At 42.4% G+C, this 26,869-nt stretch overlaps 2 protein-coding genes across 2 annotated transcripts; one reads left to right on the forward strand and one right to left on the reverse strand.

Moving 5' to 3' along the window:
- Window positions 1–1,822: 1,822 nt before the first annotated feature.
- plcb2 (phospholipase C, beta 2) lies at window positions 1,823–18,732 on the reverse strand (the record flags this gene model as incomplete). Its single annotated transcript, XM_079174714.1, has 32 exons — window positions 1,823–2,474; window positions 3,598–3,681; window positions 4,988–5,045; window positions 5,271–5,330; window positions 5,825–5,889; window positions 6,820–6,961; window positions 7,494–7,677; window positions 7,860–8,345; window positions 8,464–8,554; window positions 8,724–8,788; window positions 8,943–9,047; window positions 9,188–9,287; window positions 9,395–9,559; window positions 10,002–10,153; window positions 10,445–10,569; window positions 10,754–10,838; window positions 10,959–11,055; window positions 11,156–11,238; window positions 11,339–11,552; window positions 12,637–12,721; window positions 12,899–12,981; window positions 14,375–14,532; window positions 14,624–14,770; window positions 14,863–15,023; window positions 15,508–15,608; window positions 15,771–15,846; window positions 15,950–16,003; window positions 16,124–16,203; window positions 16,585–16,725; window positions 17,556–17,624; window positions 18,245–18,322; window positions 18,649–18,732. 32 exons carry the CDS (start codon window positions 18,730–18,732, stop codon window positions 2,304–2,306), a joined length of 3,849 nt encoding a protein of 1,282 aa, XP_079030840.1. The 3' UTR covers window positions 1,823–2,303.
- Window positions 18,733–21,556: 2,824 nt separating this feature from the next.
- Window positions 21,557–22,933, forward strand: LOC306707604 (uncharacterized protein). Its single transcript, XM_079175119.1, has one exon. The coding sequence runs from the start codon at window positions 21,564–21,566 to the stop codon at window positions 22,245–22,247; it is 684 nt and encodes a 227-aa protein (XP_079031245.1). The 5' UTR covers window positions 21,557–21,563; the 3' UTR covers window positions 22,248–22,933.
- Window positions 22,934–26,869: the final 3,936 nt, after the last annotated feature.

Consider the following 26,869-nt stretch of genomic DNA (forward strand, 5'->3'; position numbering starts at 1 on the left):
GTCTTATGTAAGATTATCAGCCCGCTGATTCACGGCTGACTGGTTTCACACTCCAAACCTCACAGTTCATCTGTGTTGTGCATGAGGTGGCAGGACTCTCAGGCACAAGCTGTGTCTCCCAGAAGTCGTTTGTCCAGATCTTCCACTTTTAAATGTCATTCATGTTATTTGATTTAGAAGACGGGTGTCACACCGAAAAGGAAATAAGAAGTACGGACAGATTGCTTTGGGCAGTGAGTCAGGGGGAAGCTGTGTTCATTAACAAATGCATGCACGTGAGTGTAAACACTAGAAGAAACAAGTGGCTCTAATTAATATGACAGATTGCCCCAATCTTTGTCATTTGATGTGGAGCTGTAATAGAGTTGGAACATTTTTTCCAAATTTTTCTCGTTCGCATTCTCTCCAGTCCACGTGCCTTAATTTTGGCTCTGTTTTTTTAAAAAGAGCACTTTATCCAGCACAGTTCTTATAGTAGTTAGAGAGAAATGGCATCGCAATTATGCGGTATCATGAATAACAATTATGAATCATTAGGGCCATAATGTGCCATATTACTGTGGCTGGTGTAGAGGTTTGAGACTATGCACAGAGACAGAAAGAGAGAGAGAGAGAGAGAGAGAGAGAGAGAGAGAGAGAGAGAGAGAGAGAGAGAGAGAGAGAGAGAGAGAGATATGCTCCATGGCGGCCATCACCTTCCCACCGCTGATTGAACCACTGGACTCTGACAGTCTAATTACAAATAGCACAGTTGTCTTTAGATTGTGCTTCTCTTGTGCTCCCATCCACTGCACTTATGTGAATATTAGAAGGGAGGAACATTGAGATAAACAGTTTGTTGAGCTAATTCTGTCAGGAGCCAGGTGTCAAATTTTGTTTTTATCGATACTTTTTGCAATATTTCTGTCGTTCCCACTCAGGTTTTAAAGTGCAAATTGAAAATGTGCACAACAACAGATGGATAGAAACACACTTACTGGTCTAAAGGTGAGAGAAACATGTTTGTAAGCGAAAGGTTGCCAGTTTGATCCCTGGACCAGCAGAAAATGTAAGTGTAAGAGCAGCTCCACTTCCATCATTTCCAGTGCTTTTGAGCAAGGCCAACAGATTAGGCTGTGGTGACACAGGGCAGCTTTGCAGGTGTGAATGTGGATAACTGTGTGAACGTGAACCTAAAAAAGACAACATTTCTCTCAGTAAGTACTACATGCAGATTAGCATCCTGCCTATGATCAGGTTTTGGGTGAATACCAATTACATTTTGTACATGTACATATTACATGCTGGTGTCAGACACCTGGACATGCTAGCTGGAATGCTCTCGTGGAAAATGGGATGCTGTGGCATGTAACCACCTTATTCAGGTTACTGATCATTCTCTGCCATGCACAATATGAACAAATATGAGAATAAACAACAATAGTATACTGAAAGTTTGCTGATAGTACAGAATGAGGCACCTTACTCTGATGCAGAGGAACAGAAACCTGGACACGGTCCTATCGATGGCCAGATTTCTGTAAGTTTCATGTATACGTGACTAATATGATCAAAACCAGACAAAAGACTGGATTGTAAACATTGTTAGTAAAACAGAAAAATAAAAGTAATACACACAAGTACAGTGCAAAGTTTATTTATAACTATTCATCACAAGAACAAATGATGCAGAGGGAAAATCGATGTACTGGTGTTGCCTGTTGTGTACAGTATTTTCATCGTCATCAGACCTTTGTTCCAGTTAAAGAGTAAATGCAGTTTTTGTTTTTTAAAAACCTTCTTCACAACCGCAAAACACCTAAATCTCAGAGTGAATGTTTTGCTGTGGCTGCATGTGCTGAAGCGTGACAGATGGAGTCATTGTCTCGATTCAGCCTGCAGACTGTGATAAACCATTTTTGCCGCTACATTTTTCTTGCTACATTTATTTCTACTTTTGATCTCATTAAGAGAACAGAAAGAAGACTGTGGGCACCAAACGAAAGCTTTCAGGGGATGGCCTTTCATCTCGAAGATATTTGTATTAGGCTTTTTTTTATGGGTGAAAAGCAACAGAAAGAAACAGTTGAAAGAAAATAATTTCCAATTGATCAAACTCTTGGTATACGTGACATCCACAAAAACATCATTATGGCTTAATGACTCCCCAAATAGCTCTCTCTATGACTAGCACCTCTAAAGTCAAATATTTCACGCAGAGCTAATTTAATCTTCTACTATTCCACAGTTATGCTCAGACTATAGGTTATGTAACAGTGTAAAAATATGTGTTACACTGGAGGGTCAGGGATCAAAAGGCTCATCTAACCCAGGAAGACGTCTCCATAGAAGCCCGCTCCCTCCACCTTCGTGTCTCCAGCCTGGTCGACCAGTTCGGGAAAGTGAGCCCCCACACAGACATTGACGGCCTCCTTCACCTCTGCAGGCAGAGACCTCAGTTTCTGATTGTGCTCCTTCAGGGCCTCCTGATTGAGCTGCCAACAAAGAGACCAAATCTTAGTTAGAGGTTACAGGCGAAAGGACACATTGACATTTTGATTGATTCTTTTCTCTGCCAGATTCTTTTCTCTGCCAGGTTCTCGTCGTAATCTTGAGGGAAGGGATTTGTGTATTGGCACAAGTCAAAAAAAAGATCACTGCTAACCTCAAGCTTGGGAACTGGCTTGAACCCAAGTGGACTGATTTTTAACAAGAGTGATGATGAGCTATTTTCAGGATATTTAATAACGAGACAATGTTCCTGCAATAAGGGAAAATGTCTCAATACTCAATCAATGATGTTAAATACATACAGCGAAGATTAGCTTGCATGTTGAAAGAAAGACATTATCCTCATTTGTCCCTTAATCTCCTAAATTCCTCCCACTGCTTCACTCAATATCAAAAACTGTATTTGTAAGCTAATACTATTGGTGAGACATAAAAACACACCATCCATCTGGCGTTCACGCGTCAATGTCTAAACTATCCAACACCTCTTTTCTCAATAATAACTGCCAACATTTGACCAATTCAAAGCAACGCATTGTCATAAAATTGCTCTGACGTCATTTGCAGCGGTGGGAGCTTGGTTTGTACGTTCTCAATCGCCTAAACTAGATGTGTCACCCTTAAACATTACGTATGATCACTGAGTGGACAGATGGCCGTGGTTGACAATGAATTTAAAAAAGCGGGGATTTGTTGCTGGTATTGCTTGATCACATATTAATCACCGTGTGGGGATACACCCAGGGCACCTCAGGTCCAGGCAGTCGAATCATTTATACATCCTTCTTATACCTGTAATCCTAATTAAATATGATTTTTCCCATATTCATGCAGGGAAAATTGTATTTTGATTTCAGACAGCCCTAAAGTAAGCCATTCCATTTTTTTATTGCTGAACATTTGCTGACTGGTAAAACTGTCATCGGTCTAATTTGCCGAGCCGTCACAGATCTTCAGATACCTTGAAAACACAAACAGGAATCCGCGAAATACATTTAGGTCCTAGTTTAGCTCCTGAATGCCATAGTTCTTTTTTTCAAAAAGGGTTACAAGTCAGTGCAACCACCTCCTAAGTGATTCTGTGTGTCCTGGTGTCAGTGTGTTTACCTGATTAGTCAGTGTCTTGATCTCCTCCAGCGTAGCAGCCTGTTTCTTCATCAGAGCCATTTGCTGTGGGCTGTAATCTGAAGACTGTCACAGTACAACAGAGCACATCACAACATGTATCTACTGTAAAACACGATCAATCTGTGGTTTGAGTCTTTAGGAGTGTGTGTGAAAGCGGTATCAAGTGAGTGAGAGATAAAGACGGTTTGCATGTCGAGAAGCAGTTCTGCTCATGTTTCTAGAGAGGAATGCACCCATGGGATGCAACCTGAGCAAGACAATCAATACAGTCAAGTCACAACAGCTTGGACTTGACCAGCTCGGTTACACAGTCCTTATTCAATACTGAGGCCTTGCTGATTAAGCTCGGGATTGTGTTAAAAATTGTTTCCGTAATAAATGGGCAAAGGCTCATTAAGTGAATCAAAATGAGCTGCAATGGGGCCTTAAAGTGCAGAGGTGTGAGTGGGGTTTGCTACTTTCCAGATGAAGTCGATGCGAGAGGAGCAAAGTGAAATGGCCGTGTATTTAGCCCAGATACAACAGGTCTGACTCTTGATGAGCCAACAGCGGAGCCCAGTGAGTCATTGACCACACATGGATTAGTCTGCTCCCTGTAAACAGCCTCTGAGTAATAGACAAGCCTGGCCTATGGTCAGGGCCAACTGCACTTTCCTCAGTGGGTACAAGGGTGTGTGCGTTTGTCTATGTGGGTGGTTTGCGGGTGAATAGGTGTGCATGGTCACGTGTCTGTGAGTGTACTTACAGTTCAACATTGTGTGTCTGTAAGAAAACACGGGGGTGTATGTGAACATGTGTTCAGATGAAAGGGAAGTGCGGTAATATGCCCATTTCTTACACATTTGAGTCAATTCTTTAGATGCTTGCCTTTCTTTTCGTAACCATAGTCACATGGTTTAATACGTGTTAAACAAGCCAGATATTAAGTGTGAGCTATGACATGGATACTGTTGAAGGTACATGTGCAGTGATGCATGTGAGTGTGTAGCCTCAGACTTGCTATTTCCTTTTAAAGAATAGTTTGACATTTTGAGATGTATGTTTATTCGCTCTCTGGCCAAGAGTTAGGCGAAAAGGTGGATACCACTCTCATTCTGTCTTGTTGCTTGGTGGATTGTGTCACCTGTGGAATGATCCAGACCAGGTGTTTCCCCCAGGTTTCCTGTCTTTATGCTAAGCTAAGCTAACCAGCTGCTAGCTCGAGCTTGATACTTTCTGCGCAGACACTGAGATTGGTATCAATCTTTTCATCAAACGCTTGGCCCAAAAGCAAATAAGGACATTTCCAAAAAATCCCAAACTACTTTTTTAATTGTACATACATGCTCAAAAAGCTTGCTACTTTCAATGAATTTAAAAGATTACTTACTGCACCGTCAGACTGACTAGGCTCATCCAACAGCTCTGTGCTCATTGCCCTTTTCAGCCTAAAAGAGGATAGTTATCATTTTAAATTAAAGCTCTTGTACATACTGTTAAAAATGAATCAAATCAAGCCAGACTTAATGTAATGGCATGTAGCAGACGGGTAAGCACATGTGCCTTCTTATATTTCTTTTCATTTTGGACAAGAAGCTGTAACACAGTGAGAGGAACGGCAATGAATGGAAACACACAAAATGACTGAAGGCAAGGTCATGCTGTGAACTCACTTTGCTTTCTGTGAGGATGAACATTTTAGGAGTGTCTTCTTCTTATTCTCTTTGGTTTCACTGCAGACCAAGGAAAAGACAAAATAAAGTGAGGACTCTTGCTTGAGTAAAATTCTAAAAATGTCCTTCAAACTAAGCTGCTGGGCTGTGTGTCTCTGAGGTGACCTTTTCTTTACAGTGACTGGAGGCTTAAATATGATGCTATAGTGTCAGTGTGGACAGGTAGATTACCAAGGCTGCCTTCACTTCCCTGCTGTTGGATAATGCTTGTCCTGAGATAACCATCTGCCAGCTGGGGACTTGGGATAACACCCACATACACATCCAGGACACCTCAAGCCAGCCAAGGACATTGGAAGACACACACATTGAGGTTATTTATTCATTGTTTGATGGTATTGTCTTTGCAAAATGTCAAATGTTTCACCTCAGATGACACACTCACACAGTGTCACATCAAAATCTCAAAGCACAGATTGGACAGACTCAGCAAAGCCCTCTGCACTCTCAGTGTGTACAGCATGTCCCAAAATGTGTTGTATGTGTGCTCACACCTCTCCAGGGTCTTCATTTCAATGGTGTGCCTCTCTGTGGCCATCTCCAACAGTTTGGCCAGCCTCTGTTACAATGTAAGAAAGAAGTGGCACAATCGCAGTCAAGACAGAGCTAGAAATGAGACTTGAGTCGCTCTAAATAACAATGTCCGTGTTGTGTGTGATTAAAGTCTCTCTTCAAACAAAAGTTTCAGCCCTCTGTAGTTAATTTGCATGAACTTTATCTTTAACTTTAATGAGAACACTTGGTCCAAGACCTGTGGGATGCTAACCTTACTCCACAGCACTCCTGCAGCACGGTCTATCTACACTCAGTCTAATGAGGTGGCAACCCTTAAAAAACACCTGATTGACTCTTCAGTTTCATACAGATCCAGAGACACTTCAGAACAGAGGCACCCCACTGAGAGTCAGCTTCCTGTGTCTGTGTTGCGTGGGTTTCGCAGATGCCCCGCCCCCTTAGGAGCCTAGGGGCAGGTCCTGAGTCTATTAACTCTGATGGGAGAAGTGAACAGATTATTTCGCTCCATAGTCACCGAAATAAATATAGGACCTATTTTTTGAGTCACATTTCTTCCGAACATTCTGACCCTGACAGACGAATCGGGAGAAAATGTACTTTGTTTGAGCTCTTTCTTTGTCTCAGCATCACACTCTCGCACAATCTGGTAACCAACGTTCCTGGTGTTCGTCTAGCTAATTATTTTTAGTAATGCTAAATATGTCTGTTAGCTGTGTAAATATCTAATGTTAGCAGAAGAACATATAAATACAACAAGGAAACATAACCCAAGCGACGCCTTTCACATTACACATAGTCAATTGACCCCTTCTTAATACAAGAATATTGATTAGTGCAGTTTTAAGTACTTTAGTAAATGAACTGATTTACTTTCCATCACAATTGTCTTTTCTTTCATTTGAAATGGGGAAACAGAATTATTAATGATGCAACTTTTTGTGGAGTTTTAAAGATAAACCTGTACTTTACTCACCTCTGTTGCACACTGCTCTCTCCTCTTCTTCAACTGTTCACACTCCTCCGTCCACAGAGCTTGCAGCTCAACCTGCATTCTTTCCTTCTGCTCCTGCACCCGCTCCGTCTTCACACAGGATTCAGACGTGTTTCCCCCTCCCCTGGAGGAAACATAACATGATACAACATGACAGGACATATGCAAGGGGAATAGAGTTTATTGACTAACAGCTATAATCCTTCCACGTATACGGAACTTAAAATACAACTGTGTGGTTACTGGAAATCCTTTACAGTGATGCTCATATGGCCTCGAATAACATATTTTGTCCTGAAAGATTAGCGCGGAGGGCTGTGCACCAAAGGCAATGCAGCCAATATTCATTTAGTTGTTCTCTTCATCCTCTAATATTTAGCTTCAGCCGGAAAAACACATTAGCCGAGGAATATTCTCCGTAAATATAATCTCATTAATGACACTGACCAAAACAACAACAACTTCATTAGTGGGTAAGTATTAATACGCTGTTGGATTCACTGCTACTTCGTAGGAAACTGACCAGTCTTTGCTGAGTGACTAAACATAAACAATTGGACAGATCGATCTTATTACATGACACCCCTCCTCCCACCATCAGGTAGAAACTGACTCGGAAAAAGAAAAAAAACAGAAAGAATATAAAATCGACTCACTCTTTTTTCTTCACAGAGGCCTTCTTCTTGATGGCCTTGAACGTGTCAGAGTATTTCTGAATCACATCCTCTCCTTTTTTCTGATACTTCTTTTCTCCCTCTTTAATGTCTCTCTCCTGACGCTTGATGACCTTCAGATAGTTCTTGTGCTCTGTCAGTTCTTCAGTAGGCACAGTTGAAGGCTCTGCAGCATAAACACACAAGGTTTTGTTTTAAGAATCCTGCACTAGGCAGTGGATATGCATTTCTGAAAGTTTTGTTCAACAAAAAAAAGGCTAAATTGGTCTAAATTTTCCTCTACACCTACATTGCAATGATAAAATGGAAATGGTGATGAGTGCAGCACATGAAGCACTTCGGTGTTACCTTCGCTGGATGTCGGCGGCTCAGATGAGTCACCTGATCCGGCAGACTCGGGCGATGCACTTGCTGGACAGGGCAAGGCCTCAGCAACAGGCTCCTCAGCAACAGGCTCTTCAGCAGCGCTGGCAGCTTCTGTGTCTGGTGTATCATCTGAAGCAGGCTCAGGGTTTGTACTGGAATCGTTCACCGGCTCCTCTTTAGTTTCAGAAGACTCCTCTGGCTCTTGAACTGCTTCCTTCTCAGGGGCTGCCTCCTCCGGCGAAAGAGAAGATTCGGGAAGGGTTTCAGGCGTGTCGCTTCCCGGGTCCGGGGCTGGATCTTCAGCAACAGTGTTGTCAGGATTTTGAGGAGGTTCTGCTGCAGGTTGTTGAGTGTCTGACTTGCTCTCAGTCTCTTCTTTAGCTTCTTCTGAGCTTGCCTCTGGAGCAGACTTTGGTGATTGGTCATTGGTGTCAACTAGTGGTGTAGGTTCGGATGCTACCATTTCTACTGAGAGGAAAGCATTTAAATACAGCTTCTTAATTCAGCACTAAAGAACTACTACAAGAGCAAAATTGAAGCTCCGTATATGTAAAAATCAAACTTTGAACTGTGAAAGCTTCATTACCTGCAGCAGGGGCCTCGCTTTCCTTAGCTTTGTCTGTGGGGTTTTGGACCACAAGAGGCTTCTCATAGGGAGAAATGTAGTCAGAGGATGACTGTGTGGGCACAAAGAGGACAAGAAGATCACAATCTAACTACACTGGTCATCTTCCAGGAAGGGAATTAGTGCTGTCGAGGATTCAAGGAAGAACTGAGGACATTACTGATGTGTCAATTTTAGTAGATGATGGCTGAATTAAGTTCCCTCTGGCTGCTTTTTGTTACCTCCTTTGGGGCCTTTGTGGTCTTCTCTGCTCCCTTTGTTGGATTGAAAAGGGCATCTGTGAAATCTGAGGTAGAATCAAATACGTCAATAATTCACTCTTTAACCAAAAATAAATGCCAAAGAAACCTTAATGCTACTGAGCTTGACTGTCAGAGTAACAATCAAATTGCAGCTTTTTCTTTTTCTTTTGCAAAAACCCAAAGCAAAAATCCAAGCACCTGCGAAGGCTGCAGGGATGTAGTCCTTGACCTCGATGTACACAAAGAGAGCAGGCAGAGTGAGCGGCATGTTGCTTTCACTGCGCAGGCAGATGTGATGGAAACCTGCAGGCCATAAATCAAACCTCTGTGAATTAAAAACAAGGCAGCTGATCCTCTTGATCCGCAAACATTCTGAGGCCTTGGATGACTGAGTGGTGTTGCATGTAGTGAGGTGGGTTTTTCTTCTTCTCAGTTCCACTGACCTGACTGGATGGCATCAAGCGGGATGATCCTGTGTCCCAAGAATTTACCGTTCTCCTCATGAACTACAATTCTTAGAGAAGCCATTTCTGGGAGCAGGATCTATGCATCATGACAACAACAGATATATTAAGACCCCCCAACAGCAGCAGCAACACAGTGCGTTACAATGGCTGAGCTCATGGCTGAGTTTGATTACTGACACACACCTTCTCAAAAACAAAAGGCTCCTCATTCCACACTGGGTTGATGGCGTTGGGTGTGGTGGACCATTTGGTGCGATATTTCTTCTTGGGGTCTCCCGGCAGCCCAATCACCTCCACCTCGACTCCCGTTTTCACGTTCTTGTCGGACAGAAACTGGCCTGAGTAGATCTAGTGAGGCGGGCGAATAATAATAATATAATAACATACATGGATGTAGCAGCTATGAGTATGGATGCTGTTGTGTGGACCCGTTTTCAGGACACAGTGGGTATAAATATAGCTTAGGTTTGTACTCAAGCAGAGACTGCTGAATACCAGGAACCATATATCAGTCTCAGCAGGAAGCTTGTATTATTACTGGATATTCATCCACACACAGACGCAGACTTCCCGAGGCCATTGAGGCTAATTAAATGCTCAATTTAGAAAAGCAAAAACAGCTCCCAGCGATACACATATCACATCAGTTTCCCTGCAATGCAACACCATAAATGATGCCGCTTTAGAGTATGACATTTACTAAATGTTGATGTTAGTTTGCACAGATATTATACACCACAGTGATGTTTAAAGTGAGAGAAGAAGAATAACAACAAGGCTGTGAACCTGCCTTTATGGTCAGTGTGCTTGCCACAACCGTGTCAATCCTGTCACAGAAAGGGTCAAACTTCTTGTCACTGCGACGCAGAACGTCGTGCTTGAGCATGTAGCCAGTTCTGCCGTTGAATTCAAAAAGAGCCATGTTCAGCTGCATGGGGAAATCTGAAAATAGACACAAAACAGCCTATTCATGCCCCCTCTGTGCCGCACAGGGATGAGCAGTGAGCATTTGGGATGCAAAGCACAGCAGAGGCCCGCACAGCACAATGAGGTGCAACACTGACATGCTGTGGTGAAAAATAGAAGCTCAGGTTTAAAAATATAGCAAGAGCATGACATTTAAAACATGTCAGACTCAAGTGAAGATTAAAGAGAAACAGTGATTGGTTACATCTCCTTGTGTAGTGCAGCACATTTTAAGTGGTTATCTGTGTATAGTGTGTTCATTTCTACCCATCGTCTGGTAGTTGAGCGCCACCATCTGGCAGCCTACATTCCAAAAAGGCTGTGGGCTGTAGTTGGATGAGTCCATTCTTGTTCCTTTTGGGTAAATCCTGCTCATCTGCCTCTTATTGTATCTGAGAGATATGGCTTAGGAAGTGTTATATCTCTGTAGTTTACCTGAACCAGGAGACTCTTGAGGCAGCATAGAGAAATGTATTTTTGTCCAATTTTGTGCCATTTAAAAAATATCTAATTCAGCCCATCAAATACAGTTTTCCACATTTTCATATTTATATCTGCAGCACTCCTAAAGGATACTCAACAAACTCGACAGCAGTCTTGGAAATCATTGCCTCCCCTCTGGTCTCCACAAAAGATGAGATGACGTAACTCTTGTTTTTCTCTGTGAAGAAAGAAGAGAATTGGAAAAACTCACTCTGACTTTGATTTGTTTACCTGTGCAGTATGTTATAAAATCTAAATTCGTCAGCGTTTGGGTTTAATTTACGCAGCAAAGACATACTTCTGGCGTTGTCAAAAGACATGAATTTATTGGGCTGGATGTAGTTGACCAGGGATGACATCGCCTCATAGGCTGTGACTTCTTGTCCAGCTGTGCCCTGTGGGGGATTGACAGGAAGTTAACTGATGCTTGAGCTGTTTTAGTTGGCCACAGATGATGTATGGCAATAAATCTGTCATCGTAACCGCTCACTCTACCTCATCTGACGTCTTCATTTTCTCCTCATCCTGTTCCTCTGTCTCCTCTTGTTCCTCAGTGTCCTCCACAGCTGCGTCCACCTCTGGTTAAACATATCAAAATAATGTCAGTGACACCTAAAAATGAACTAAACACGCCTATTTTTGAAATGTCATCTGATTTGACTTGAGGTTCATCTCCACCTTGGTTCTCCTGGGCGCAGGGTGCCGGGTTGGCGGGATCCTGGGAGGTGGAGTTTGGGTCCTGGGTGGGTGAAGCGGTGGTTGTGGTCTGGTCAGTTGCTGCTGCGCTGGTTTTCTTAGTTTGCGTTGGCTTTTCATGGCTGCCCTTCTTGTTCTTGATGAGGATCTTACCCATGAGCTCAGAAGGGCTGGGGATCTGCTGGCCCGGCTTCAGCTGCATGGTTCAGATAAACAGAAAGAATCCTAAAACTAACTTGTAAACAGTGAAAATACAGCACTGTCGTACAAAACAAGGTCATGTCCTCAGTACTGTCTTTGGGAATGTGAAGAAATTGAAGGAAAAGTTTTTGGTTTTAATCTTCTTATCTGGCTCTTTAGAGAATAACTATTTCTCTGAAGGCATTTACATTGGATTCCACATATGGAAGGTACATTTTTTGTTTTGTTTCCCTACATTATTTCCAAAAAGCCTCACTGAAGGGGGATCATGACAGGATTAAAAACATAAACATACCTTGTTAAACTGTTTTTAGGCAAAATAAATAATTGAAATCTTATTAAGGGATTTGCTGTTTGTCTTGCAGAATTATAGTCCTGTCGGTGTAGAAGGGGCTTTAATTAAAGGTGTATTAAGATCATCATGTCAAGTGCTGGAGGGGCTGCGGCCTGGTGGGAGACCACGCACACATATTATTGGCAAATCATACAAAATGAAATTAAGATATACAACTGCTGTTAAGTCCATCTTACTTTTTATTAGGAATGTAACCACAAAAGTTAGAAGACAACAATCAGACATTATTACTGAGAGTCCTTCTAATCACAGTCTGCTGGCTGAGGCCACAACCCGCCCACAATAACACAATAGAGGGAGAAAGGTAGTTGTTTACAACATATGTATACGTGTCTCTGAGGAGATGACTGCACTGTATGATTGCACTTCATAAAATGAAATTAAAAGAAGTAAATAAAATTGAAAGTTAAACATGTCGTCTCTTTGACTCAGGAATACAAACACACGAACACCACCGCAAACACACACACACAGCTAAGAGGAGGTGAACAGGCATTGGCTGTTGCTATGAGTCAGTTAGATGGGTATCGGAGCCTATGAGGGTCATGTCTAGCAGAGATAAGGAGGACCTTTCCATTTATTGCCTTCATGACACAGACACATACGGTACGATTATCCATTATCTAATTTATCAAACAAAGTGTTCTGTTTGGCAGAACCCCCATTTATAAACTTTATCTAACTATTATTTTGACAGCGAGCTGTGGTGCAGCGGCGTACTCACAGGGTATTTGTCCAGCGAATCTGTTAGAAGGGCATCACCAAATATGGTTTTGCAGTAGTTGGCCATCTTCTCCTGCTGTTTCACCCTGGAACAAAACGGAGTAACACCTGTTACTGTCTGCTGTTACTGCCAGAACGAAAGGTACAATCACACCCTCAGTATGTTCCATCAATATTCCATTTGTGATAACGGCATCCGGACATTATTACATTGTGTTAATAACATTACATGGCAAGAGCTCATGTAAAAGCTCAGGTCTTACGAGTCGACGTGGTTCTCGAATGAGAGGATAACAGGATACTGTGAGGTCTTGAAGGCGCTCTCTGCGATGGCCTCAATCACATCCTGTCATCAGAAAGAAGACAGGCGTTTTTGTTTTTTAGGGATTGAGGTCGATTTTAATTTGAATTACGTTAAGATTCAATTTGCAAGAGAGTTATAGAAAGCTGATAACACAGCAAACACCGAAAAACATTGATACAAATATATTAAAATCATGGAAGTAGCAGAAAAGCATGAGATCAACAGACTGAGCCAATAATGACAATTCTCCACAAAACACGAAGAGAGAAAACATGACAAACTGCATATCTATTGCTTCCATGGAGCAGCACTGAAGTCAGCTCCAACCCTATCACATCTAGAGGCTGACAGTAAACTGAACTGAGGTGTTGTGTCCGGGACGCTGAGACTGTGGAGCTCCGGCTGCCCTTAAATGGAAGTGTTGAGAGTGAGAGGATGACGAGCTCGCCTGCCTGTGTGTGTGTGTGTGTGTGTGTGTTTCAGTGTTACTGTGTACGTTTAAGCCTTCACACTCTTTTACTCTTTAATGTGCACCTGGACATGAATAAAAGGTAATCAGTGAATTTAAAGGCTTTAGTTTAATTTATAGACACACTGTGGCACTATTTGGTCAAGAACAGCTTCAGGCAAATATATTCACGAAGATGTCGTACTGAAACAATTTAAACTGTGCTCACAGGAAACTAGAAAAGGCCCAAGACTTATGATAGACAACAGAGAGGAACTACTGGACGTGGGATGGACAAAAGTAGTTTGGTATGATCTATGCTGCTTCATTTTCTGGGTTCAATAGTATTCTACTATAGGTATATGTGTATAAGTCCACAAAATATAAAATAATATTCTAACCATGTACCTAAATTAATTCAATAAATAAGTTTGTATTTGTAACCCGTCTTGAAAAAGGAGTCTAAATAAATGTTTGACTGTTTATTGTCCTAACGGCCATGTTGCATGATTTGCCTTAAAAAATGAGATGACGCTAAAATTGGTTTGAAGAGTCTATGATATCAATGTAAAGTGTGTAGAAGAAAAAACGACCTTTAAAGCTAACTGGCCTACAATGTATATTGCACAAATGTATTTTCTTTCGAGGACGATGTGCATGCAAAGAGGAGGTACGGACAAAAATAAAGTTGGTTTTATGTATGAATGGAAAAAAAAGAAAAGAAAAATATTGACAAAAAACTCTGAATAGCTCTCTTGGCTATTTGCCATGCACTTTTGAGATGGTCCACAATGTGAGCTGTTCAGCTTCCTGTCTACAGTCAAGTTGAGAGAGTTGTGAGATGTACGGCTTCACTATCTGTTCACAAGGTACAAATCTGTTCAGACCACATTTTCTGTTGATATCCGAATGGCGTCGTATTCCTTTACGGCCCTATTGATTAGAGAGAGAGAGACCAGAGGTACGCCCAAAACTATGTTTAACCACCTTGAAGAGTATCTCAGTTGTCATGGTGAAGCCGTGAGTAATGATGGGCTCTTCATCTGGAGGTTTGCCCTTCCAGCAGTCCAGCTCCAAACAGCGGCAGCCGGACAGCAGACACTGACGGTACATCTCTGGAGAGGACACGCCTGAGAACTGACCGGCTGCAGGGTGACAGACAGAAAAATACCCCCTTAATGACCCTCAGGTGTTGAGTTGATCAGTCGGAGCTAAAATCAAAGTGGTGCGAGTGACCTGTCAGGTATGTGTTGTGGGAGGACTTGATAAAGTAGTGGGGTATCGGTTGAGTCATGTCCTGACTCATGGCCAGCGTGTCCTGCATGACAACTGACGTCTCGGGACCCATCAGGAAGAACAAGAAACCCTCTGGAGAAATCAGACCTGCAGGTGAAATAGACACGTTGAAGTATTAAAAACAAAAGTAGAACATGACCCAGCCTCCATACAACAAACCTATCATCAGTGAATCTCACTTCTGTTTGTATTGGCGGAGGTGGGTTCATATTTGTCCATCAGAGCCTTGATCTGGTCCTGTCGCAGACGTGGAAACAGCTCCTCGTTGTGCCGAGAGTCCCTCTGTTTCTCGTTGAGGAACCTGGTGAAATTCTCCTTCGTCATGGTAGGTTTGTTGGAGCTGCAGGGCACAGTGAGGCGCGGCAATCAGATGAGCGCCGCACAAAATGTTGTTCCTGCCAATCACGGCCCAACACCTGCGTCCGGAGCCCGCGCCAGGTAACTGGAGGCTCGCTGGCGAATCATTGGAATCATTGGTTTACTAAATTAGAATATGTAAAGAAGCTTTGAAGCTTTTAGTTATGAAGCCACAAAGACGTTTGTGGCTTCATAACTAGCTGAGGCATTTAGAAGAGGAGTATTTAGATGTCAGATGAAATGGTTTCCCACAAAGAGCAAAATGATGATGATAAAGAAAATCATGACAAAACTTTGTGGAAGTCTCATAAACGTAAATGCAAGATAAAATGTATTATTAGAATAATATACGATAGTCATTACAATAGGTGTGTATTTGTAAAACATCCACGATGTAACATGACAACTGGAGACTTATCCAGTGATTTTAGTAGATAACCAGTGAAGCACGGGAGAGGTCGACTCACTAAGAAGTGAAGATCTCATAGAGCTCAGGCCGAGGGCAGAGGTTTGACAGAAAGGCCTTGAAGGCAGACTCAGTAAAGACATCAGGCTTTATGTTGTCATACTGAAAAGTAAAAACATGTTATCTACATGATTTTAAAACATATTGGTATCTTATTATTCAAATATCAGTCAAAATCCAAAACAAACACCAAGACATTATGGGGAGCGGTTACAAAAAAATGCAGTAAAACAATCTTGAAAGATAATGTCTACATTGTCTAACCTTTCCTTTAGGGAGCTGTGCTGACGCTAAGGCACTTTCCACCCTCTTCTTATCTGCAGGGAACATCTTGTAAATACTGGGAAAAAAACACACACACAGGGAAACATTGAGTAAGAAATGTGGAAATCTCCTGTACAAACTAACTTCAGCGTGCCATCCTCTCATGAACTGTGACCTACTTTTTCACTGGGATCTTGCCGTCCTTGTTGGTGTGAAGAGAAATGCGGGTATATCTAAGATTGAGCACAATTGCTTAGCTTTACCACATGATTCGGTGTCATAAAAGGAGAAATGAAATGGTGTCGTGTTCACTCAGCAACAATACAACGAAAGATGACACAATGTTCACTTACATCTTTTCCAGGAAGACCTGTCTGCACGCATTGTTTCTTGCAGCATTGTAGGCGATTGCCAGGATGTCATTTGCCCAGTTCTGATGTGCATTTAATTACAAAACAAACCGGGATATGACGTTTAATGTCAACATTTATTATTTTGGAAATATCATTATAGTGTATTTTGAAAGGACACAAAGTCACCACTAGAGGGCATTAACATAATAGTACCTCAGGAAATGAGAGTAGTGCATGTTGCATTTGAACAAAGCACAAATTTCATTACAGTTAATTAAATCCGGAAATTGGAGACATGACGTCTAATTAAGACTAACGGGGAGACAGAGGGCGCCTTATTGGGGGGAAGCAAAGGCTCATTGTGTGGCTAATGGTCGTGTTTGAACAATCAGAGTAGGAGGATTGTAAACAGCTAAAGGACACAGTGCCAATAACACATACAGGCAGTGCATAGACATTACCTGTGTCACTTTGTCCTTAGAGGCAAAGAAGTTATGGTAGGTCAGATTCACTGTGTCGGGTCCTGAGACGATGGTCAGAGTTTTGGCGAGATAGTTGCTGTCTGGGAAGTCCATGTTGAACACGTTGCGAACCTTAGTGTGCTGTGAAAGGCAAATGATGGCAGAATATGTTTTCATAGCCAATTAGCATTAGTTGGCTCAAAATATATGGTGCCATTTTTAAGCTGATTATTTATTCATCTGTTCACTTAAAGAAGTCAAATCATGTCTGCAGCTCTTGTTCTCCGGGAGCTTGTTCAACACATGCAAATTTGCTGACGAAGGCATGCAAACATATGCACACACACACTGAGACACACTCACACGTTCATGTACAACACAAACAGCAGCAAGAAGACCAGTGTATTAGTTACTCCCTTCCTCCTCCGTCTGCTAGTCTACAATCGATCACTTCTCTGCTACTTTCAGAAGTGCAGAGCACGTCAGCACTGGAGCCTAAACGGACCCAAAGAGGAAGATGTGCTTGCAACAGCAACCCAGCTGGGATGATGCAGTGCTCTGTGCTCTCCCTGAGGGGAACAGTTTTCAGATTTCACATTTGAACCCTCTGTGAGGGATGACGACGGTCGCATACTGCAACTCTCTGTGGAGGCCAGCGAGGAAAAAGCACTACAGCTGTCAGATTTGGGCTAAAAAAACCAGGCAAGCTCACTCACAGAAATCTCAGATCATGACTCAGTGTGTGGTACGGTGTGCGTTTACTTTTGTGTAGGTGTGTTTCTGTAGTGGGGGAGTAGCCTGGGTGCATGTGTCCACTGCTGTTTTTGCAATGCAAATATGCCTCTAATGGCCAAACTAAGGGCTTGACAGTATTTGCATGCCTGCAGAGAGTCTCACATAACAAACACACCACTTTGACCTAATTGGACCAGAGAGCAGGGTACTACATTCAATAATAATACTTTACTCACTTTGGGAAGTTTTGCATATTTCCCTGTTCTGGTATCTCTGACAGTGGCAACATCCAGAAACGTTGTCTCCTAGAAACAAGAAGCAGAGAATCATCTCAATTCAACATGTAGGCACCAGTCCAAATATGGATTGAGATACAAGTCATCCCTTGGCAAGGTGCAACAACTATGGGATCTGCTGTGTTTGTTCGGAGAATTTCTAAACTGCAATGTCTGGAGACATCAAGTAGGAAAATGCTTTTTCATTTAAAATTCCCGCTTTAAAGTGCAACAAAGTGTGTGTGTGTGTGTGTGTGTGTGTGTGTGTGAGAGAGAGAGAGAGAGAGAGAGAGAGAGAGAGAGAGAGAGAGATAAAGCAGTCCTCTACATCAAGTGCATCACAGTTCGGCTGCACAGTGGTGAGCCCACATCAGCACCAATCAATAATCTCCACAAGCCGCTTGGACCGGAATGCAGCTATCCCACATCTTTGGCAGATCTCAATGTAATGCACATTACACTCTGGATGTGAGTCATACATGACCACCTCTATTCCACATGTGCTTTCATCTGTCAGGTTGTGTTTGTCTGATGCACAAAAAGCCATTTTATTTCTATTTGCCACTGAATGAGAGTCAACATTTCCCCTCTCCTCTGACATGTAGTACAGGGGATTTGTTTTTCTTTTCCCGAATCTCGGTATTGATTACCTTGCTTTGGTTGATCCAGTACACGTAAAAACCTTTCGGATCCATCTTCATGGTGACAGGAACAGTCTTTGTGGAGTCCTGGATGGAGACAAGGGAAGTAGCTTTCACACATTCTGGACATATATCGAGTTTAAACCTCTGGAACAGAGATGTTTGATGATGATATGTTGATAATAATAATTACATAATGAATGCTGTAGGACTACTTATATTTCCCAGAACGTCATTAATTCAACGTCATTGTTACTACAATGTGGCATTCAAATTAAACTTCCATGTCTCTCATCAGGCAATGAAAAATAAAAACGCACCGCTAGAGTTGCACAAATTTGCACGTGTACTTATATTTCATGTTGGCTGGTATTTAATGATACAGCTGAGATACTATTGAAATATCCACTCACCTCTGACCACTTGGTAAATCTCTCTCCTTTGACCAGGTAGTCTTTGACCTCTGGAGTCTCCAGAAAGTGTCTTTTCTTATTCATTTTGCCCTTCTAGGGTGACCTCTGTGACAGCTCATATATATCACAATAACTACAACTGAAATATATCCTCCATGGTCAACGCCGTTGACTAGCTGATCCCTCCATCTGAATCCACACGACACACTGAATGGAAGTTTAGTGCATAGCCTCTGACTGTACTCACGACACACCCCGGGAAATATGCCTTGCAAATTTTGCTTGCAAAAACACAAACACGTAACTTGACTACAGGTGAAAGTGACGCTTCCAATCTACCTCAAATCAGAACTCTAGAACGAGCAATATACTTGAAATGATGTCGAAGGGTAAATTCACCCAAATTTCACAAAGACACATTTTATTGCTGTAATTGTATCTTCTCTAGTTGTAAGCTGCCTGTGTGTGATATTTCTGCAGCCACCCCAGGGCAAGGGAGTTGAAACAATTTTAGTTTGTGGTGCTTACAGAATTGTAAACAGTAGGCCTATAATAAATTATATAAAAGAAACAACTCTTCTAGTCCACAGAGAAGTGTTGACACTGTGCTCTGTGGCTTGAGTAACAGAGACACTGTTTCTGTTAAGATGTGCTTCTGTTGAATTTGTAAACCGTGTATTTTATATAATAATAATAAATATATATATATAGATTATTGTTATTTTGTGAGCATCAGACACAAAATTCAATTTGCCTCCACTGTGTTGGGGTGAAGCCAGAAATCTCACACACCTCAAAACCTGGGAAGTATATTCAAAAGTAAAAACTGGCGAGATACCACATGCAGGGATAAGTGAGAACATGTTTTTCTTGTAGTTGGGAGAACTGAACCTATAATAAGTGATTTTCACAGTTATGTTGAGTTGCTATTTGCTATCAGCATATTGATTTTTATTTACAGTATGACGCATAAATGTGTGTTGGTCTTGGGGGTTTTTTTTTTCACTAAAAAAACCATCATGATCTTAAATAAGCTGAGTCTGTGGTGGTTTATCAAATGACACTCCTTCGGTCCCTGACTGGCTGAACGTTTGCATTAGATAGTGCACGAACTTAAGGTTTATTTGAATGATATCCAAATGACCGGGAGATCTTTTGTTGAAACAGCAGTCAGTGTCCTGCCTCCTGTAATAAATGACACTACATTATGACCCTGGACAGGTGGTTGTGGCATGATTTGATGAAATAATAAGCTAATGAGTAAAGCAATTCAACGTAATTAGTTGTAAATGTAGGATATGATACTGTATGTGGAGCTGCAAGCAGCCAATTGTTTACATAAAACATCAGTCAAAAGAACAGTCTGCTCTTAAGACTGCGTTACATCCTGTTCCCTCCATTTCTAGTGTGATTGTTTCAATGTTTTATGTTGCAGCCATACTGTAAAACCCCACATTACAGTTGATCATCATCCTCCATAAAACATGGTAATGAAAACAATCAATCATATAAACACCTGTGTGTGTGTGTGTATTTGGTTCTGTGGGAGGACTGCTTGTCTCACCTGTCGCATACTAAGCACCTTGCTCCACAGAAATACCTGTAACAGTGTCTGCACTGTTGAAAAGACTCTATTTGTATGACAGACAGTTAAAACAACACACTTTATCTGCAGCCGGTCACCATGTGGCTGTTGCAACACACTTCTGTTTATCATAATTGTACTTTTGTCAACATGACACAAAATGATCCAGTGTTTATAAATGGCTGGATGTTAGATGCAGGAAAGTAATGAAGGGTAAAATCAACTGAAAATCCGTTTTGTGGTTATTTTGTGGTTATGACATAGCTGATATGAGCCAAAGTAATATAGGTTTTTTTGCAGTTTATGTTGATTACCAACTGGAAAACAACACTTTTTTTAATTTGGCTCAGCAAATGCTGTTGCTGCTGTCCTTCACCTATTTCACCTCTGCAGCTTCACATGAGACATGCGCAATGACAAATCTGGGCGCTGTCCATTGTGCTGAAATGCCGTTGGTTGTGCTTATTGTTTATCAGTGAATTGGATACGCGTTATATAATTCTTAAATTCCGGTGAAATTGTATGAATCAACACTTTATTGGCTCATTGCGCATATCTGAGAGACATATCGTTCCCACTTAGGTGCGCACATTGTAAGATAAACACTTTGCAGCGTCACTCGGACTGGTGTTCACCCCCACTACATCATCCTGATCTCCATGTGCGGCACAAGCGACCTGATATGATGTGTGTGTGTGTGTGTGTGTGTGTGTGTGTGTGTGTGTGTGTGTGTGTGTGTGTGTGTGTGTGTGTGTGTGTGTGTGTGTGTGTGTGTGTGTGTGTGTGTGTGTGTGTGTGTGTGTGTGTGTGTGTGTGTGATTTTTGTGGTTTCTTCTCGGCTGCTGCTTCTTTAAGAGCCATCGCCCGCCCCTTCTCCTGTATTTTTAGCTGAGCCAGCCACTTCATTTACTGGATAAGACAGACAGTTGTGTACCGTATGATCTCACTTAATCGTTGAATACATCAAATCTTATACTGCGTAGCCTGTTTTGTCGTGGGGCCTACAGCCAGCTGTTCCCTGGAAACGTCATATAGAGGAGACATTTGTCCCGCCGCTGTCGGATGCTGAAACGCGCAATCAGCCTGTGGATGCTTGATGTCCATCATGAAACGCAATGCTGCACTGGGTACCGAGTGTTAGGCACAGCGCGTTTGCGATCAAATGAATTACAAGAAATCAATTTAGCTGCCAGATATTCCTGTGGTGCGGACGGTTGAAGGTGGTCCTTCTCCTCAGCAATCTGCTTCCTGTCTTCTCTTGGATTGTGGATAACAAGAAGCCTTCAAGACGGAGGGGGTGGTGGAGCATCGAGGGAAAAATAGGGGCAATATGAGAGAGCGGGACTTCATGCCCAATATGGAGAGGGGCAAACCTGCTACTTATACGGGGGACAAAAAGGCTAAGATGGCTGCGAAGACGAACAAGAAGTGGGTGAGACTAGCCACTGTTTTTGCCTATGTATTGTCCGTGTCTTTAGCAGCCATTATCCTGGCGATTTACTACAGCCTAATCTGGAAGCCAACCAGTGCATCCTCATCTGCGGGGAAGCCAGGAGTGCCCGGGGAGGTCACCCCCACCGCAAACATCTCAACTAACATTTCCACAAGCAACAATGTCTCAGAGTGGAACTCTACACAGAGCGGAGTGTTGTCTCTCAACCAGACCAGGCAGGTCACAACCCCGTACAGTCATGCGTTTCAATGGGATGACAGAGCCGAGAGTGTGGCCGTGTCTGGAGCAGAAATTGCGCACTCGCAGCAGGAGGAAGGACTCTACGCGTCTTCCCGCGGCCACACGAGCACCGATAGATCGGACAAGTTGGAGAGGCAGACGCACGCATCTCCAAGCGACACCCCGCCAAGCACCGGGGAGCCTGAGGGCGAGGAGGAGATGGAGGCGCACAGACTGGGCGAGGGGGCGAGTGACAAAAGCGACCCCGACCAGGCGGCTGCAGATGCTGCCACTGTTCCCTCAACATCCGCGAAGAGCCGAGCTGTTCCGGGAGGAGACTGATCGGGCCGCATATCCCTTCCACCACAACCCCCCTCTCCCACACACATAAACAACCCTTCAAGGAGTATGTTTTTTTTTCAGAATCAGTGCCGCAGGTCGGATTACACACAGGTCTTCACTTCACTTTGAACTCATTTCGCAGAGCCTCTTATGGAGGCTTAACTGCACATATTAACTGACATCTTGCTCTGGAAAAGAGGAGACGTCGCTTCCTCGGTGAACACTGTTTCCCCTCCAACACTAACTATGCGTTTTTGTTATTATTTTAGGCCATCTGTATGCCTTAAATCAATGTGTGTCTACTTTACCTCGGACACTGACCTGCCTGTGCGCGTGGACGACACTGGTGTATGTTTTGTTAAACTAATAGGACACGGGCTCCAGAGATGCGTTTGGTTTTGCAGGGCATCAATATTTGTCACAGGCAAACAGCGCTTAACACCACTGCCATTCATCGGCTAGTCTAAATCAATACTGCATTTTTGCATTTTAACATATAGGCTGTACTGTCTTTTTCATGGATCAAATCCGGATTTGGAGTAGAAGAACCTGCATTATTGAGTTATGCTCAGGTATGTGCATATAACCATGTAAATGTATTGTGTATTTGGTTATGTACATATAGAGCAGGCATACATCTTTTGGGCCTGTAATTAGATGATTTTTATTAAAGGTACAGTATGTAAAATAGGTATAACTATATCACAAGGTACAAATAAACATCCTTAATTATTCATTTGGTTTTGTAATAGATCTATGTAAATCACGAAATAATCGCTGACATTAACCTGTATGATAGATATTTTATTCATTCACAAACCAGAATGGATAATATATATTCAAATAAATGTTAGGTTTTTCCTAACATCTTTCCAACAATCGTTTTATTGCAAAAATGAAGGCCGATGGCTTTAAATTAACTGGTTCACTTAAGGCTATTAGTCAAGTAAAGTATAAGGTGCAAAACCCACATCTATAGATTAATATAAAGAACTAGGTCATCCTTGTGAGCTCGACATCTAATCAAATCATGGTGGTGGCACTTTAATTACCTGAGTGAACTGTCCAGTGTTTTTGATCAGAGGGTCTGTCTGCTCCTTCTGGAAAGAGAAGCATTCATCTCCCAGTCAGCCACAGTTCAGTCTCTGCATCTCTCACTGAAACCACTTCACACAGTCACATGTGGTGAACTATAAATTGGAAATAAGACCTACCACAACGTGCGCCCTCTCAGCAGCATGTGAGGGAGGTGCATCGATTTGAGAGCTCTGTTGTTGTGCTGTACAACACATTACACAATACGGCTTGGTGCTATTTTGATCCAACTCTCTCTGAAGAGGGCCGCTTGGTTTCTGTGCTGGCGGTGACGAGAACCATTCACTATCACGTTGAAAATAAAATCCAATTGATGTCCGCTGAGTAACTCAGAGATGCTGCACTGTGATGTAAACAGTGCTGACGTGCACTGTTGTGCCAACATGACAGATTTTCATAACCAAAGCCAAGGTATGTGTCTGGTGAGCTAAACAGAAAGTCTATTCATCAGGGAAGACAGCGCAAGACACAAACAACCCCCATCAACACAACATAAAATGTAATACAGAGTGTGCATAACACAGTGACAGGCCTGTCAATGCTGCAGTGGCCTCTGAATATCGGAGGGCCTTGACAGATGTGATTCCAGCGCCTCTTATGACTTCTTGTGATGCATGAGAGGTGTTAGGGCCGACCTATTGATTGGGAGTTCATCAGGACTGACAGTTATTGCTGGAGGCGACGACTGAGTCAGGACACAGCATCCGACCTTTGACTCTTGAACCCGGTCGACCCAGGTTGATGATTACATCATCTGATGTGAAATCAAATCAGTTATATGTTATATAGGGTTCAATATGGGATCTGTTTTGCGGCCACACCAGGCAATGCATCACATGGTTTCTTTAAACAGGAAAGTCGAAAAATACATAACATTTGTCAAATCATTAAATAGACAATGAAGCTAAAAGCTGCTTACCCTGCCCTTTTTTTAGTAATATAATAGCTTTGAAACAGAGGCAGTTTCAGCTGTACTTGTTGCTTTAATGACAGATTCATCAAGGAAAAGGTAAACAATTGCATCATCCACCAGATGATGTTCTGGTAAAAAGTTATCGAAATTACATCCACTCCTTCACCCTCCTTAACAGAATCTCTGAAATATGCAAATATTATTAATTTCGAAAGCTTCACTCATCCATGTATGTGTGCTGGAGGCTTCAGGTTTCCACATCACACTGGTGAAAGCTTCCCATTGGACCATGATTGGCTACCAAACTAGTTGTGATGTTTCCAAATCGTACCACACGTCTTAAACTCAGATATAAGAAGATCAGATCAATTTCCATCTTTCAACAAATAAATGTGAAAACAGTCTTCCCGTGTCAAACTCTGCACATCCATCATTCTGTGAAGCTCAAACATTCCAGAGAAGCAACAAAATAAAGAAAACATATTTGAGCGAATGGGGGCTTTAAAGGTCTGCTTTTCAGAAACTGCTTTCCTCATCAGAGTTGACATGCTTTGGGTGACGCACTACAAACGAGAGACCTTTCCAAGAAAGCCGGAGGAACTAAAGGCCTTTCAACATACAGTTGTTTGAGCACGACACCATCACAGTGATTATGAAATATTAACATGGTGTCTTGCGATTCAGGAGAAAAATAGGAAGGAAAACAACAGCTTCGTCAATTAATGAAAGGGCAAACGTGTGGTGTGGTGCATAATAAAACTAAAGTGAAGCTAGATAGGTAGGCACTGTCATCTTTTGAGCAGTTTAGCAGCAGTTTGACATAACTATGATGTAGATGATAAATATATATATATATAAAGTATATATATACATATATTCATAAGGACAAAGACAAATATGGTAATATTATACAGTATAGGCTGCAAATGACAGCTACAGAGGAAATATGTCAAGGTCAAATGGGTCTAACATGGAATACGTCACAGAAAGCTGTACTGTGTGTCCTTGATTAGGAACTTTATGTTTGGCCCATTGAGAAGCATCAAGTGGTTCATATTTTTTAATTAAAATTTTTAAATCAGGTCTCTAGCTAGCGGCAATTATAATTGTAATAATAAAAATACACAGATGTAATAATATTTTTTATGCTGAAAAAGACTGAATTACCTAAGATGCTTTTATTAATGCAATATTTCACTGAAAATAGATTGCACCGTCAAACAATCGCAAACTAATGATGCACCACATGTAATAAGAAACCCCGATGTGACTCAAGATTGCTTGCTTTAACTGAACTCTGGATAATATAAAGCACAAACATGTAGCTTAGTTTCCACAGATGATGCTAACTAAAAGGACTGACCTCACATCAATATGACACACAGCACATAGACACCATGTCAGCCCAGTCTCCAAGCTGTGAGGGGGAGGGGTGGGGGGGTGCTTGATCAAGGCAGCTGCTGAGGCGGGGTTGTTACATCCTGAACCATGGCAGGGCCGGAGGGGTGACGCACACGCTCAGTGGGAACTGCAAACCTGCCTGAGAGAGGTTCTGCAGGGTCGAAGGGCCGAGCCAGACCTGGCTTCCACTTAACCTACATCCATCAACTGTGATGAAACACCTCCAGAGCCTACGACTGTTCTCTCACTGTGTTAATGGCTAATAGATATGCCACCATATATAGACACTGGAAGAACATCATTACAGCAATTCAGATGTTAAAGCATTTCTATTGCCTCTACACAGCTCTAGACATGGCGAGACCAGTACAACCATAGATACATAAAAGCAGTGAACGCTGTCCCGCCTCTGATGTCACGGCGCTGCGGATCTGCGCTCTGATTGGCTAAAGCACTTCCCTGTTGATAACTCTTTGTGACCTGGATTACATTGAGCTCTTTTATGATTTTTCATCAGGAAGCTAAGCTTCTTCACAGTGCACTTGACATAATCCACTTCAATCCTCCAACACAGCATTCAGGACTCATTTCCATAATATCGACACCACCTCTGTAGTTAAGATGATTTGATTCAGGTCCTTCAAACTATCTACGTAGTTTAGCACCAATGTGAAGCATAATTCTGCAGGAATCAAAAGCCTTCGAGGCCATGTTGAAAAAAACAAACTTGGCATTCCTGTTCATCCTCGAGGAGAATGAGGCTCCTGGACTCACTGTGCAGGTCACAGGCCCAACATTTGAGTGGCAGAAGGCTGCTATGGAGATAGCCTTGGGAGGAGATAATTAAAATAGTAGCACCTATGGGAGGTCCCACCTGTAGGGCTGAGAGGGAGTCGTTTCCAATGTAACAACCCTCCAGGGAGCTCATCTGAAATTAATCAAATCCAGCATGAAGGCAGACTCAGCGGACCGAGGTGTAACGATATTGGCTGGTGATGAATGTGCTCTGCATTTCTGTCACATCTCCCCTCTTTTCTCTCCACCACAGCGGCCATGCTTTTTGTTTCTTCTTAGGATGTAACAACTCTCCAGAGATAGGCGTTTAGAGTGGCGTTAATCGCAGGTGCAACAGGGAGTGAGGGAGAGGGTAAGAGAGAGGGTGAACATGCAAGAAAACAATGCCAGTCATGATTTTGAGTTTGAGATACAGAAA

Source organism: Pholis gunnellus, assembly GCF_910591455.1.
Source record: "Pholis gunnellus genome assembly, chromosome: 15".
Lineage (NCBI taxonomy): Eukaryota > Metazoa > Chordata > Actinopteri > Perciformes > Pholidae > Pholis > Pholis gunnellus.

Excerpts from the sequence above, each read along its gene's own strand:
- LOC306707604 (XM_079175119.1), top strand. The coding sequence starts at position 21,564 with ATGAGAGAGCGGGACTTCATGCCCAATATGGAGAGGGGCAAACCTGCT.